Here is a 13990-nt window from a genome sequence, read left to right on the forward strand (position 1 = left end):
CGCACCATGCACTGTTGATCTCTGTCGTGGCACTAGCAGTATGCACTACTCATTTTTATCAATTTCCAGAGTATATGTGTGTGTGGATCACCATCTTACATTTCTCAGCACGAAAACGATCCCTATACATGGATTTTGGAAGCGGAAATTGCCTAATTAATAACCCCCAAGCTAGCAATTACGAAACTCTCAAAAGAGTCTTGTTTAATTTCCAAGGCCTGATCACCAGGGCTTTAAATGTTTTAGAAAACCTCAATCTAGTCCCAAACTTGTATACTTGTTTTTAATTGAGTCCCACACATGTAAAGTTTATCAACTATGTCCCAAAAGTTTCAAGAAATTCTTAACCTGGCTTTATTGTTAATGTTCATTAATGTTTTTATCAAGCATTTCTCAAATTAATGTCATTTCAGTGTATTTCTTTGAAGGTTGGTCCAGCTATAAACTTAAAAAATCTTAATTATTTTGATATTAAAGAATTCAATATGTTGATTCAACTAAGTTCTACTGTATATCCAAGAACAGAGAAACTTCTGGTTTTGTTGACCATTCCAGCCACGTTAGTTTTTCCCCCCCTTCAATAACTGGTGATGGGCTACAGTGCTAAAGGCTAAATATTAAACCTATTTCTGTAGAGGTAAAGAAAGTCGTGTCACAACTTCAACAAAACCTAATCACCAATGCTGGCTCCTGGACAGCTTCAGAATCCAAACAAGATTTGAATTTTATTTTTTTTGCTAATTTAAATAAACTTCATATAATATTATTTATTTCAGTTATACATAAGTCTACAAGGAAGGAGTTCTAATCTTATATTTAAACACTAATCTAAAAATACCCCAACTGCCAATTAAACAATTAAATTTAAAATGACCATCGCTCTACTAATAAATAAAATTAAAAGAATTAGGCGTGAAAATAGACCGATCTGTCTCTTCCTTTGTTTTTATCCGAAGAGAAACTAGGGTATAATGACCTCTCACAAACCACCACATTTCTGTCCAGCTGTGGATGAAGTCCCACCACCGCAAAGGAGGCAAAGGACAATCACTGAATGGTGATCACGTGCAGTGCACGTGAATCTGCAAAAACACATATCACCCAAAAATCAGTTGCAACCCCACAGTAGACCTACTAACCCTAAAGAAAAGTCTCTACGTACAGAGGGTTTGAAAAGTATTCCCCTCCTCCTCCATGAGCAGTAGCAATGGAGTGAGCAGTTGCCTTTATTAATGGGCTCCACATCCTCGTCACAAAGTTTATGATGATCAGAGCAGAGGGCCCGACTGCATTGATGAAAGATGAAAGATGAAAGATGATCGATGTGTGGTGGGGGCGCGCATAAAAACTGGGGATTGGAGAGCTAATGCAAATGCTGCACTTGTTCCCTGAGGCAAGCGCCAATGTACCTTCCATGCCTCTGTATAACACAGGGGTTAAACAAGATCATGGACCACTTTTTTTTTATTTAAACTAGTTCCTCCATGACTTGATGATTATGATAGCTAAGCGAGGATTTGTAACTTGCTATGTTAATTGTAGCTACTGCCTAAATTCCTCGTTGTATCTTCAAAGTTTTTTCAGTTTTGTGATTTAAAAAAAAATTAAGAAAAATTATAAATTATATTTTTTTAACCGAGATTTTAAGAGATTTTTTAATGGGATAGATGTAAAATTATGATATGTATTAATTAATTAAATATTTTTAAAACTGTAATAGGAGTTAAAAACAGTTTCAACGTCCATATTTCCAAATTAACCCTACATTTCAGGTAATTTATTTATTTAATTACTTTATTTTGCATTGGCTCGAACGCATAGCGATCAAATTTAAATGTTCCGCTGACTTTGTTATACTCTTGCTCCTTTTCTCTTTTGACCATTTCGTTTCGTTTTCCTTTGGGTTAATGAATAGTGGTTTCCTCAGGCCAATTTTGGGCTTCTAGGTCACTACTGCATTTTGTGTTTGGAAGGGTGGAAAACGAGGGAAATAATTTTGGGACATAAGAAAATATGAGAGGAGAGTATATGGTCTCCAAAATGTGGTCTCCAAGCTAGGAGAAGAAGAGAAAATGAAGAGAGAGACGAATTATCTTGCAAGGGGCTCCTAAATGTGGTCTCAGGTTGAAGAGACGATGAACAAAAAAATATAAATTTACAAATTTATTCTCAATAATCAATATGAAAACAGGATTTAATATTTTGCCAAAGGCAAGAAAGTTGTAATTGTAAGTTTCTCATTATCATTTTCTTTCTCTATGTGATTAATTTCTCCGCTCTTTTTTTAAATTCAAAACTTTAAATCTTAAACTCTTAATTTTTACGGAAAAATAAATATTTTTCTGAATTAAAAATCTCTTGAACAATATATTTTTTTAATTGTGAGCTTGATTTTGTTGAGAAATTGATGAAAACGTTTCTAAAAAATCATCACTGTTCCTTTCTTTCTGTACATTAATAATAGTAATAATTAAAAAAAAATATTTCAAAAACATAAAACACATCTGTTATCTCCCATTTTCACTGCCTTCATCCTTCTCTTTAATATCCTTGCTCATGTTTATCTTATATTTTTTGAGAGTGCTTTATTTTTTTTTTCAATATTACAGAGCTATTTATTTTTAGGAGATATTTTTAGTGGTTTTTTTTACATTTTTTTCATCAAGTTCAAAAGCTATTTATTTTCTTCAGGGGATGTTTTACAATTTAACCTTTTCTTTCATTATTTTCCTTCCTCTCCTAAACAAAAAGAATTTATAAAATTTTAATTCTTCACGACCTAACTTAAAATTCAAACCATAATGACTATGTAGATAGTATATCCCTTTAACCACTATGCAATGCCCTGGAAGTTTCTAATCTTTTGCCCGTCGTTTCAAGAGCCGTAAGTAGTGTAGTTTTGTCTTAATCTAGACTAAATTAATTATTATTATTTTAAAATAAATCGAGCAATTTCCCCTTCATATGCTGTAATTTCAGTTTCCAGTGTCAATTCTAGATTTTTTTTTTTTTAATTTGTTTTATGGAAAACTGTATTTTTCAGAGATCCATATGTTTATATCAAATTGATAAATAGAATCCCCTGTAAATAATTTTATGAATTTGATCATATATTTGTTACATTTAGACAAAATCCAACTAAACTTAATTGTTAATAAAAATCTATTTAATATGTTAAAAATATAAGTCATATGGGACAAGATTCCGACTAAGATGCTCAACTCTGTTTTTTTTTTAAAATAAAGTATATAAATTAAAAAACAAAAAACATAGGTTGTTCTGTTCCTATTTTTCCAAATATGCAATTTAGAGGTTTTTATAAAAGAGTCACGTGATTGTCATGTAACATTACAGTGAGTTAAAATTAGAGTTAAAAATCTTAGTTAAAACTAGTTTATAGCCTCGTGATGTGCTATCTGATTGGATTATTTTTTTTTTCAATATAAAAAAAATATACTCTAGTTTTAAAAAATTATTTTATATTGCTATTACATTCTACTTAACAGATCAATATTGAATTTTTTTTATTTGACTCCTTACTTAGCTTTTAAACTATATAAGAATTGCCCTAACGTGATCTAATCAATTTGTCCAACCTATAAAACAATAAGAGAATAAATCAAGAAAAGGATGATGAAATTGACGGAAAAAAAACTTTTCAACACAACTCTTTGCCTAATCTGAATTTAAAACTAAATCGTGTGAGGCGGTGTTCAATGTGATGTAGATGACTTGATTGGTCTAAAAATAACTCAGACTATTAAAAAAAATTAAGGATGAAATTAAAAAGAAATAAAATCATGAAATTGGAAGAAAAAAAATGAGAAAATAAAAAAAAGATTAAAATAAAAATTTAAAAAAAAAAGAGAGAGGAGCTTCACTGTTCATAACCGTGAAGCTCCACAAATAATCCTAGTTTATCGGTAATTATTCACTATATTGCTAATATCCTTCACTTCAAATGAATTTCTGTTAACAAATAAGGCTAGTTGGATTGACAACGACTTCACAAAACAATTTAAATAGGATTTAATTTGTCAAAAATATAAGATTTCAAATTTAGGTTTTTCTTTTTCTTTTTTAAATTCAATATGGACCGTACTCCATAATTGCACATAAGAACATCAACTTTTAATTGACTATTATACATCCTTAATACAACAATAATTATTTTTTTTATCTGACGCTAAAAGGGTGTCATATACCAGCTAACATATTAATAGATATTAAATCCTTTCTTTAAAGTGACCTGGTGTGTTCATAAAGAATTAATAATAAAAAAATCAGATATTAATTTCAAATTCGAATCTAGAAAGTCAGATGATCATGAAACTTTCTCAACAATCAGAAAAATTATGTACGATTAGATTAAGCACGATATGATTTTATTTATGTAAAAATACAGAAATAAAAATGTTTTAAAAAGGAGCGTTGATAAAATAATAAAAAAACATGGTGAATAATAACTTTATCTCTCTCTGTTTCTTTTATTTTTTGAGAATAGAAATGAGAGCTCTTTGAATGCAGTTAATTAATTATCTTCTTAATTTTTCATCTTAATTAGTCAAGCAAAGCTTGTTAAGGGATAAGAGACCCCCCTCCCTCCCCACCCTGCCCTCCCCTTGAGCAGAGCAAGGGACCGAGGGGACACAAAAATGAGGTGAAAGGTGCGAGAAAGAGACCTTTCTCCAAACTCGTAGAGATACGATACATGATATTAGATTTTTGCTGGTCCTCTTAAGGTAATATGAAATTTATTGGCTGATGAGGGAAGGCTAGAAGTGATCAATAATTGATATTTTTCAATGAATTTCTGTCGTTCACACCAAGGTTTCTTTGGTGGCCAAAAGGAAAGTAACCAGCAAGATTTACAGTACAAGTAGATAAGTACTATAGGCCCTTAATTTAGAGGCAGCAGCAAAAGCTTAGGAACTCCCTCAAATCTTGAATTAGGTGGCCTACGAGATTAAGACGTTAATAAACAACTCATCACACAGGTTCAATCTCTTGATCCTCGTGGATGAATAGTTTGCTTTTGATTAAATCATATATTTAGTTAATTTCAGCGTATAAAAGTTGGTTTAAGAGTACCCATTTCTCAATGTAAACCCCCCCCCCCCCTCAAAAAATAAATAAATAAATAAAAATCACACACATATGATAGGAAAATGTGGCTACTTAACTAGACATATATGACGCACACATGACAACAAACCCTCGTAAGTATTGCGCCGAGGGCTCCATTGGTAAGGATTTTGGCACCGTCATGTCACAAGAAATTTCGATCCCGCGAATTCAGAGAAGGAAATTTCCTGGAATTTGATTCAATAGGATCATCAAGAGTGAGACAAACTCATGCAGAAGTTTCTTGCCAGTGTCCGATGGTGGACAATCCCATCATCATATATTAAATTCCCTTGGATAATTATTAGATCTGAGATAAGGACTGTAGGCGCGCAGCAGCAGCAGCAAATAGAATGATGTTTAAGGTTGTCTTTTCTCTTTACCCTCCACAAACTGGATTATTGTACACATAACACGAATATATATATATATATATATATATATATATATATATATATATATATATATATATATATATATATATATATAAATTTTGTGAGAGGACATTGAATTTGCTTCTCAGTTTGAAATCCTTGAAGATTTTACCTTTTCTCATGGCTTGACTAGATATTTAAACATTCCTTCTGTTTTCTACTAAAATTGTAAGTGTAATAACCATGCCGGAGATGGGAATAACATTAATTGGACATTCAAAATTATCATTAGAAGCCAAAAGCATGGATCGAGAAAGGAAAATATATACTTCAATCGAATATATCCATCTGAAACTTTGACCGAACCTTTTTGTTGGATGACACTTTCGGGGTTAGTGTTGGGGCCCAAATCAAGCTTCAAATCAATTTCTTGTAATTGACTCATAAAGATAAGGGTATTTAATTTATTGTTACATCTAACCAAGGGTGTTAGAGATAATGATTTGATTTGAAATCTTGTTAATTTTCTTGTCTTCTCTTTTGGGACCAAATAAATTCACAAAATATGGTTCCCAGAAAGCACAATAAACAAATATTAAACAAGTACAAAACTGATGAGCATGGACCCACGATTAAATTTCGTCGAAGGTGCAAAGAGGCTTCATGATCATTAAAAAGGTTTCCCAGCATAACATGGTTGTAGCTAGGATAGATTATACATGATGGTTTCCTGTGAAAACTTTAGCCCACAATCAATTGTATGCATTCACTAATCCAGCATGTGGGAAATGTGGTAACTTGCCCACAGTGTCAAAATAAAAATAAAAATCGAGTGAAGTATATATTGTGCCGAATTCCATAAAGAGTTCCATAAAGAGTTTTGATGGATAGAAAAATTAATTAGAAGAAATTTAAAATAGTTGTGCTTGAGAAAGAGAAAATAATCTTGAGAAATTAAAATTAAAATAATAAATAAAAGTTAAAAAAGAACTGTGTGAAAAAATATTGGTGTGAACCCCTATTAAAAATGGGTATCGTTATTATGAAAATGAAATAAGTCTGTAAATGAAACAAATAATGAAAAGAACAAATAAATATAGTATGGAATATGAAAATGATCCCGAGAACTTATTAAAATACCTGATATGATTCTAACAATGATTTAATAAGAAAATTCATAGTTTAATGTAAAATCATTTACTGATCGATTTTACGCTGTCAAGCATAACTTTCAACTCAAATATTAAATTGGGATGGAATTTTACAAGGATCCTTCTGATACATTTCTCTATCTTGAGTTAAAATTTTAGGATAATCGAAGTTTGAAAAGGTCATGCAAGAATATAAACAGTCTGACGAAAAACAACATGTAGACTCATTAACATTTTCATAAATAAGCTAGAGAAACTGGAAATTCAGCTTCCTTTTCACCTTTAAACTGCCTACTGGTGCTGAAAAAAATTAGAAGAGAAATTTTTTTTGAAAGTTTCCTCACTAAAACACTGGATAGAAACTAAAATTTAAAACAAGATAGATGAGGTAGGGAGTATTGAACACATTTAACTTGATAATTAAAAAGAAAATCAAGTAGGGAAACAGAATAAAGAGAGGAAACTCACGGTATTAAAAGGAAAAAAAAAGGTGGAGCACAAAACTCTGACTGGTTAACATTCAGAGTTCATATCATTATTGAGCAAGATGTTATAAACTCGATTGTACAAGTTTAAGTAAAGATTAACAACGTTTTTGCAAAATTCTTAAATTTTGTATTAGGTTTCTTAAATGTTAAATTGAGAAAAAGTGAAATTGTAAAAATATGATTTTATTGGGATGGAATATAATGTAAATAACTTTAAATATAACATAATTGAAGAAGAAAAATTGGGTGTCAATGTTGAAAGTAGGGCTGATCATTTGAGAGGGGGAATGATAACTTTTAGAATCAAAGTAAATGTTTGTTAATTATGTGTATTTAATATGTGTTGTTGTGTTGATAAGGATTGAAATGGATATAATTATACTGTTTAGTTGTAGTTGAATTTTTAATGTAACTTGATAAGGATTGAAATAAATTATGGTTATGTGTTGGTTGGTTAAAATAAATAATTTATAGTTAGTTATGATTGGTTGAATGATTGTTTAATAATTTATATTGAAAAGGAAATATTCGAAAGTGTTGATAATAAGAAGATTTTACGACATTTTTAATATATGAAGTCTTATAGGAAGCAAATGTAAATTATAAAAAAAAATAGAATTTTGTGGAGCATGTTTTTATAATATATGTAAATTTTTGAGCTTTGTATTAAAAAACTTATAATTTTTAGACTTTTTTTATCTTAATTAATTTAGCTATATATTTATATTATTTTACCCCTACCGAAATTGAATGCATGGTAATCCGTCCCGGATTGTATACTACATAATAAAAACTAACATGAGATTTCAGCATCATCTTTTATAATATATAATCTATGATCCACTGCCCTGTAACTTTATTATATGATGCCATAGGATAAGTCCATTAATTCTCAGTCAAAATCACACATGAGCACAATGCATGTTGTCCCAGGAGAAATTAATTAATGATACCTAGCTAGCTAGTTCTTATTAATGGCAATTAATTAGCAGAGGTCACTATTAGATGTACCATTTCTTTTGCAAGAATTACTAGGATAAACTTCGTCCATGAAGAAAGCTAAACTATCAATAATTTGCAGTTTCTTCTGGATTGCAGTAAATTTCATGTAACTATCAGATGGTTTTTATTAATTCTCTTGTAATTATTCCTTGCTACTGGCCAAAGGCTCATTGCACCAATTAAACTTCACATGAAATGCTACCTCAAAGACAAGAAAAGTGCGATAGAAGTAGGCTAAACCTCTTGTTCAAAGAACGCGAACACAAGCTCCCAAGACTTTCACCACCTGGCCTGGTAGGTGCGGCTAGAGGTAGTGTGGCTTATGGGCAGTCTTAATATTTTCACAGCTGCAACACGCCCTTCATGAGAGAGAGGGGAAAAAAACACTTGCAGAGACTGAAAGGATAGGGAAAGAGAGATAAGCTCATCTGGGCTAAGTTCTAAATAGCTAACTATCCATGCTTAGTGCAGCTTCTCATCAGTGCTAGCAGACAACTTGATCTCCTTCCTATAAATTTCTTAGAAGATTGATATCGCATGCATGTTCATTTTCTTGTTTTTATGCATGTTTGATTTACAGCCTTTTTCCTGGTAAGGATCCGACAAAGGGATAATAATGGAATGCCCTAAATGATAATAATCCTACATCCCCGTGCCTATCTAACCATTTCTGAAACCAAACAGATACTTCTGCTAGAAAAGTCCTCCTGGCAGTGATTACTTTTTCCATTTTTGGATATATCTTCCGGTGAATACAGAAAAATATATGAAAGGCTACCACATCAACAGGTATTAAATCGCATGAAGAGAGAAATATATTAGCAGAGCAGATACTCCATTTGGTTTTTACTAACACAATCAAGAGTGAGCATTAATCAACAATAATTAAAGAGAGAGTAAATTAAGAGGGAAAAATAAATATAACACTGGAGTAACACTATGTTACTGCTTAGTTAATATTAAATCCTCCTTGATCAGGTCATTGACATTTTTTACCCACTTGAGAAAAACAGTGAGCTTGACGATGTAGAAGAAGAAGCAGTGGCTTGATACGATCTTTGCTTGAAACAATCCAGAGACATTCGAGGAGGGGACATCGCCACCGTCACCGATGAAGTAGGATGAGCTCCAGAGTCCGGTGGAGACCCTATAAATTCCCATAAGAAAATACCATGCAAGTTAATTGATTTCCTACATATGCATATACTTCTTAAGCCAAAAACAACAAGTGAAAAAAATTTAAATTTATTAATGTATATAAAAAATAATGGTATACAGGATAAACCATTTATAAATTAAAATGTTGATCCATATCGATTCAACATGACATTAATTATATGAACATGGAAAACGGAGCTTACTTGTGAGAATCTCAGATGAGGAAATGGCGGCATTTTCTAGATGTGATTTCTGATTTTCTTGATTAATTTGGTGTGATTTTCGCCTACGACGATTGTGATCAGCTAATCTCTTTCTGCAACTACGCTTTCCATTATCAAATTCTGAGAGAAGATGAAACCTGTAGAAAAATTCAACGCAACCAGTCACTGTCAATTACTCCAAAACCATGCTCAGAGCTGCTAATTAATTACGTGCTGTCTAAATATGTGAAGAAGAAAAAATCAGTACGTAATGAGTATAGATACGGACACAAATGCCCTCGGGATTTCCACATGTACGGCCCAACCAATCATTGGTTGCCAAGCACAAGCCCAGGGGTATTGTCGTCAGGCGAGTGTTCTCTGACCATGTCCGGATATCAAAGGCAGAGAAGGAACCATTGAAAAGAAGAAAGAATATTGAGGTAGTTTTTGTAATTTCAAATCCTAAGCTTATATTATTATTTAAATTAAACTAATTCAAGTACGTAATGCTGCCTTGATATTAAGAACAAAAGAAATGGTACGTAAAACGGAAAGTATATTTTACGGACTCAAATGCCCTCGGGATTAACCCATGTACGGGTAACCAATCATTGGACATCATCATGACGAGAAAAAAATCACAGGGGTAATAGAGTAATTTGGGATCGCATCTCCGTAGTCGGTTAATCACTATCATACAATCATCTACAAAACGTTGGATAAAATGGAGAATGTGCATGGGAAGGGCAATAATGTAATTTAAAAAAACCTGCTACACTGCTGGCAGAATCGCTGAGTCAACCCGGCGGCGATGACAGTAGAAGCTTTAGAGTGAAATTCACAGACTTTATGGCGTCTATGGTAGTGTTTAGCATGAGTAAGATCAGCATTGCACCCTTCAGCTTGACATCTTGGAGCATTTGATGAAGAACCGGGATCGAGCGGTCTAGACCGGCGGTAAAGCCGGTTCACAAAATCATCCTCGGCCGAAGAAAAATAAGTTCTTCCTCCCAAATTCAGTCCTATCCTTGAAGTGATCAAATCGGAATTTGAACGAGGAATTTCCTCACTTTTTGGGATAAGGAAATAAGAGGTTGCAGTTGCGACTGATGTGACTGTTGGGATTGGATCAAGGGAAAGGAGGGAAGGATGGTGAGTGGTGGGAAAAGAGGAGGCGCCGGCGCCGGCGTAAGCACGAGGGTCGAAAAAAGAGTTGATATTGTGATGTGTAGCGTTGGTGGTGGTGGGGTGGTTCTGAAACATTAAGGTTGGAGAGGTATGTTGAGGAATGAGGTTGTTGTCGTTGAAAGATTGAGTGGTGTAGTGATCGAAAATGCTAGCTTGACGATTTTGATCTTGTACTTCGTGGTTGCTTCCAGCTTGTTGATCATCTCCACCTGATAACATTATTGTTGACGGGTTTCCCCATTCGTACTCCAACATTTTGTTCTTCCTTCTCTAGATAATATGAAAATCTTAATCAATCTAGCTAGCTTAATTTACCTGTAAAAGAAACAAAGAAAGGAAGAGGTTATGATCATCAAGAGAAGGAGCTGGTTCTATACATAGATGAATACAAAAGAGAAAAGGTAGTGGCTGGGAAAGATTTGATCTTTCTTAAATTTTTTTGCTTCGCTTTGATTTATGCTGAGTGGTTTTGTTGAAGTGGGGTTTTTGCTTTTTGAGAGGTAAGACTGTCCTGAGGAGACATGTCGGTGTTAAGGTGGGCTTTTATGGGATATTACAAACAGTTTACAAGTTGAAAAAACACACTCTCTCTGTCTCACCTATGGAAATTAAACCGAGTCAGTGAACTGAAAGAGAAGGAGAGGATGCGAATTTCAAAAACACTAAAATTGGCCATTTGCAGAGTTTCAATTGCTGCTTTCTTTTCTCTCTTTAACTGGGATGATGCCCATTCTCTCAAAAGCCTCCCCCTTCTAGCTCCTCTCTCTCTCTTTTCTTTATTTAGCTCTCTGTCTGTGACTTTTTAAAGCCACAAAAACGAGTCTCTCTTTCCTTCTGGTACCAGTCTCTCTCTCCCTCTCTCTCTAGCTAGCTAGGTGAGAGTCTCTGAGAGAGAGAAACTGAGTTATGAGGCGGCTTGCGCAGAGGTAATTGGGTGCTGTGTATGTAAACCCGAAAACTACCATTTTACCCACTTGATGGTCACATATTTGTAGATAGAGCCACTGCAATGGAATTCTGTGTTAAAAAGTTAAAATAGATGGCTGGGGGTTCCCCAACTAGTCGGGGTTTGTAGAAAAGCTGTCGCCTACCTTGCAGTAAATGCCTGGCTAGCTACAATAATAACGGTGCTGTTGTTTTTGGTAAAGAGGTTAAAATGCCACGCGGTTTCTACCTCAAGAACTTGGGACCTACCCTTGCTAATTTTGATCAATTTGCACAGAAGGGTCACTGTGACTGTCTATGTTGAAGTTTCTGCTTCACATTTTTTTTCAAGTTCCTATTTTCACGATGCGATTTCAGAAATTGAAGGCAACTTCGTCTATTTTGAAAGGGACTGGACTTGGATATATATTATGATGATGTTGTTTTGCCTCCCTTGATAATTATGCAATGTGTTTGATCGATAGAGTCATGATGTGCATGTCAACAGAAAATGAACTCGTGCTGGTGATGAAAAGAAATTAAAATCGAGATAATTGTAAGATCATGGGTTTGTCCCTTCTTGCCTTTATCACATTTTCCCATTGCTTTTTTGTACTGGAAACCAAACCAATTGTCATTAATTTGTGAATATAAGTTGTTCCATGAAGAGAAAATCTGCCCCTGCCTTTAAATTGTACATTAGCATGCTGGTTTATTATCACGATCGAGTAAAGGATTTATTGCGTGTGTGATTCATATGATATACCTTCCGGTATAAAAATCGTATTTAAAATAATTTAAGTTTTTTAGCATGAGAAAAAATTATCTTGAGCAATTTCTCATATTTGATATTCCCAATATAATATATGCTATTCCATGTACAGTTATACTCAATTAGATAGAATCACATGATCTTAAATGAAACCCTTTGTAATTTCACAGTAAAGTGTTTTTTTAATTATTAAAGTGGGTATCCGGGTCAACTTGTGCGCACCTCGATTAATCTAACGGGCCCTAAACTTAACGACCATGTAAGCCTGCAGTCGCCATCATATTATGCTCAATTCGGTAGAATTATATAATTTTAAATGAAACCCTTTGTAATTTCACAGTAAAGTATTTTTTTTAATTAACATAGATGTTCGGATCAGTTTGCGTGCACCTCGATTAATCTTATTAGTTTTGAAGTTAATGAACATGTAAGCCTCTAGCGGTCATTATATTAACAACCACATGGCTCGAATTTGAGATCATAGAAAGAGCAAACTCCTTGATCCCAAATTCTTACTACTAGACCACCTACTAGATGATTAATAATTTCACAATAAAATGTAATTTTTTTGTTTTGTCATGTTGTTAATATTAATCTGATTATTTTTACATAATATAACTCACAAAATAATTCATGAGGAGAAAGTCCTTAAATAACAAAAATGATGAAAAACACATTTATGTCATGTTTTATATTTATCTTTCATATCAATACACTAACGAAACAAACGACTTTAATTTTAAAAAATGTGAGATGATCTTTTTGTATCAGCTTGACCTGCGTGATTAGGGAAAATTAACGTGCTTGCTTTAACGTAACAAACAAGTTCAGGTTTTAATTTCTTGGTCTTCGAGCATGATAAGCTACCTTTTCAACTAATCCGGCTTGGGATGTATGATTTTCTTCTTCTTTTGATCATGAGCGGCATACTCTTCTAAATGCATGTCAATCAAATCAATGTTCTTGGAGTCATGGGTCTCCTATATTTGCCACAAATATATATGGCAGGGAAAAAATTAATGTAATATAAGAAATAATTTATTGTGAATTATAATAATAAAATGATATTTTTTTTTTGTTGTTCCTCGAATTAAGGTGGAATACTAAGTTCGCGGTAAAATAATTTTTTTCATGGCATCCATTTATCATTTTTATTTTTAGTGGGGATATAAATGTATTTTTATGTTTTTTCAGTGAAAAATCTTCACTGCCCTTGAAAGAGTTATTTTTAAGAATTCATGTCTTTTTGCATGATTTAATTACTTCCTTATCTTTTATGTCATAATTAATCGATGCTTGTTTTTGGGGCATTTTTGTATTTTTATTACTCTTAGCATAGTGAAATCATGAAATTAACCTTTATCTCGGTTGCATGTTTTCACGTGGATTTTTAGTTATAAGTAGGTTGAGAGATAGATTGATTTTTTGAAGTGATTAAAAAAAGTCAAATATTTTTTTTATACTCTCATTGGATTCCTTACAATATTAAATAATTTTTTAAAATTTAAGAATTATATTTTTTTTATATTTGATGCCTCTTATCAAATGGTCCAGGTCACGAGTTTTATAAGCTAGCATGGGTTTCCTCCATTTTTTTTAGAAA

The 13990-nt window shown here is 32.9% G+C and overlaps 1 protein-coding gene across 1 annotated transcript; it reads right to left on the reverse strand.

Moving 5' to 3' along the window:
- Window positions 1-8931: 8931 nt before the first annotated feature.
- Window positions 8932-11659, reverse strand: LOC133681973 (squamosa promoter-binding-like protein 8). Its single transcript, XM_062105184.1, has 4 exons — window positions 11291-11659; window positions 10273-11006; window positions 9501-9658; window positions 8932-9286 (listed from the first exon to the last, which is right to left on the reverse strand). The coding sequence occupies exons 2-4, from the start codon at window positions 10944-10946 to the stop codon at window positions 9132-9134; spliced, it is 987 nt and encodes a 328-aa protein (XP_061961168.1). The 5' UTR covers window positions 10947-11006; window positions 11291-11659; the 3' UTR covers window positions 8932-9131.
- Window positions 11660-13990: the final 2331 nt, after the last annotated feature.

Source organism: Populus nigra, chromosome 2 (assembly GCF_951802175.1).
Source record: "Populus nigra chromosome 2, ddPopNigr1.1, whole genome shotgun sequence".
In the NCBI taxonomy this organism is placed as follows: Eukaryota; Viridiplantae; Streptophyta; class Magnoliopsida; order Malpighiales; family Salicaceae; genus Populus; species Populus nigra.

Bases quoted from the DNA above. Each gene is read 5' to 3' on its own strand.
- LOC133681973 (XM_062105184.1), bottom strand. From the start codon at position 10,946: ATGTTGGAGTACGAATGGGGAAACCCGTCAACAATAATGTTATCAGGT. The intron at 9,659-10,272 runs GTTTTTTTAAAT...ATTTTTCTACAG, and splicing joins TTCTGCCAGCAGTGTAGCAG to GTTTCATCTTCTCTCAGAAT. The intron at 9,287-9,500 runs GTAAGCTCCGTT...GGGAATTTATAG, and splicing joins CTCATCTGAGATTCTCACAA to GGTCTCCACCGGACTCTGGA.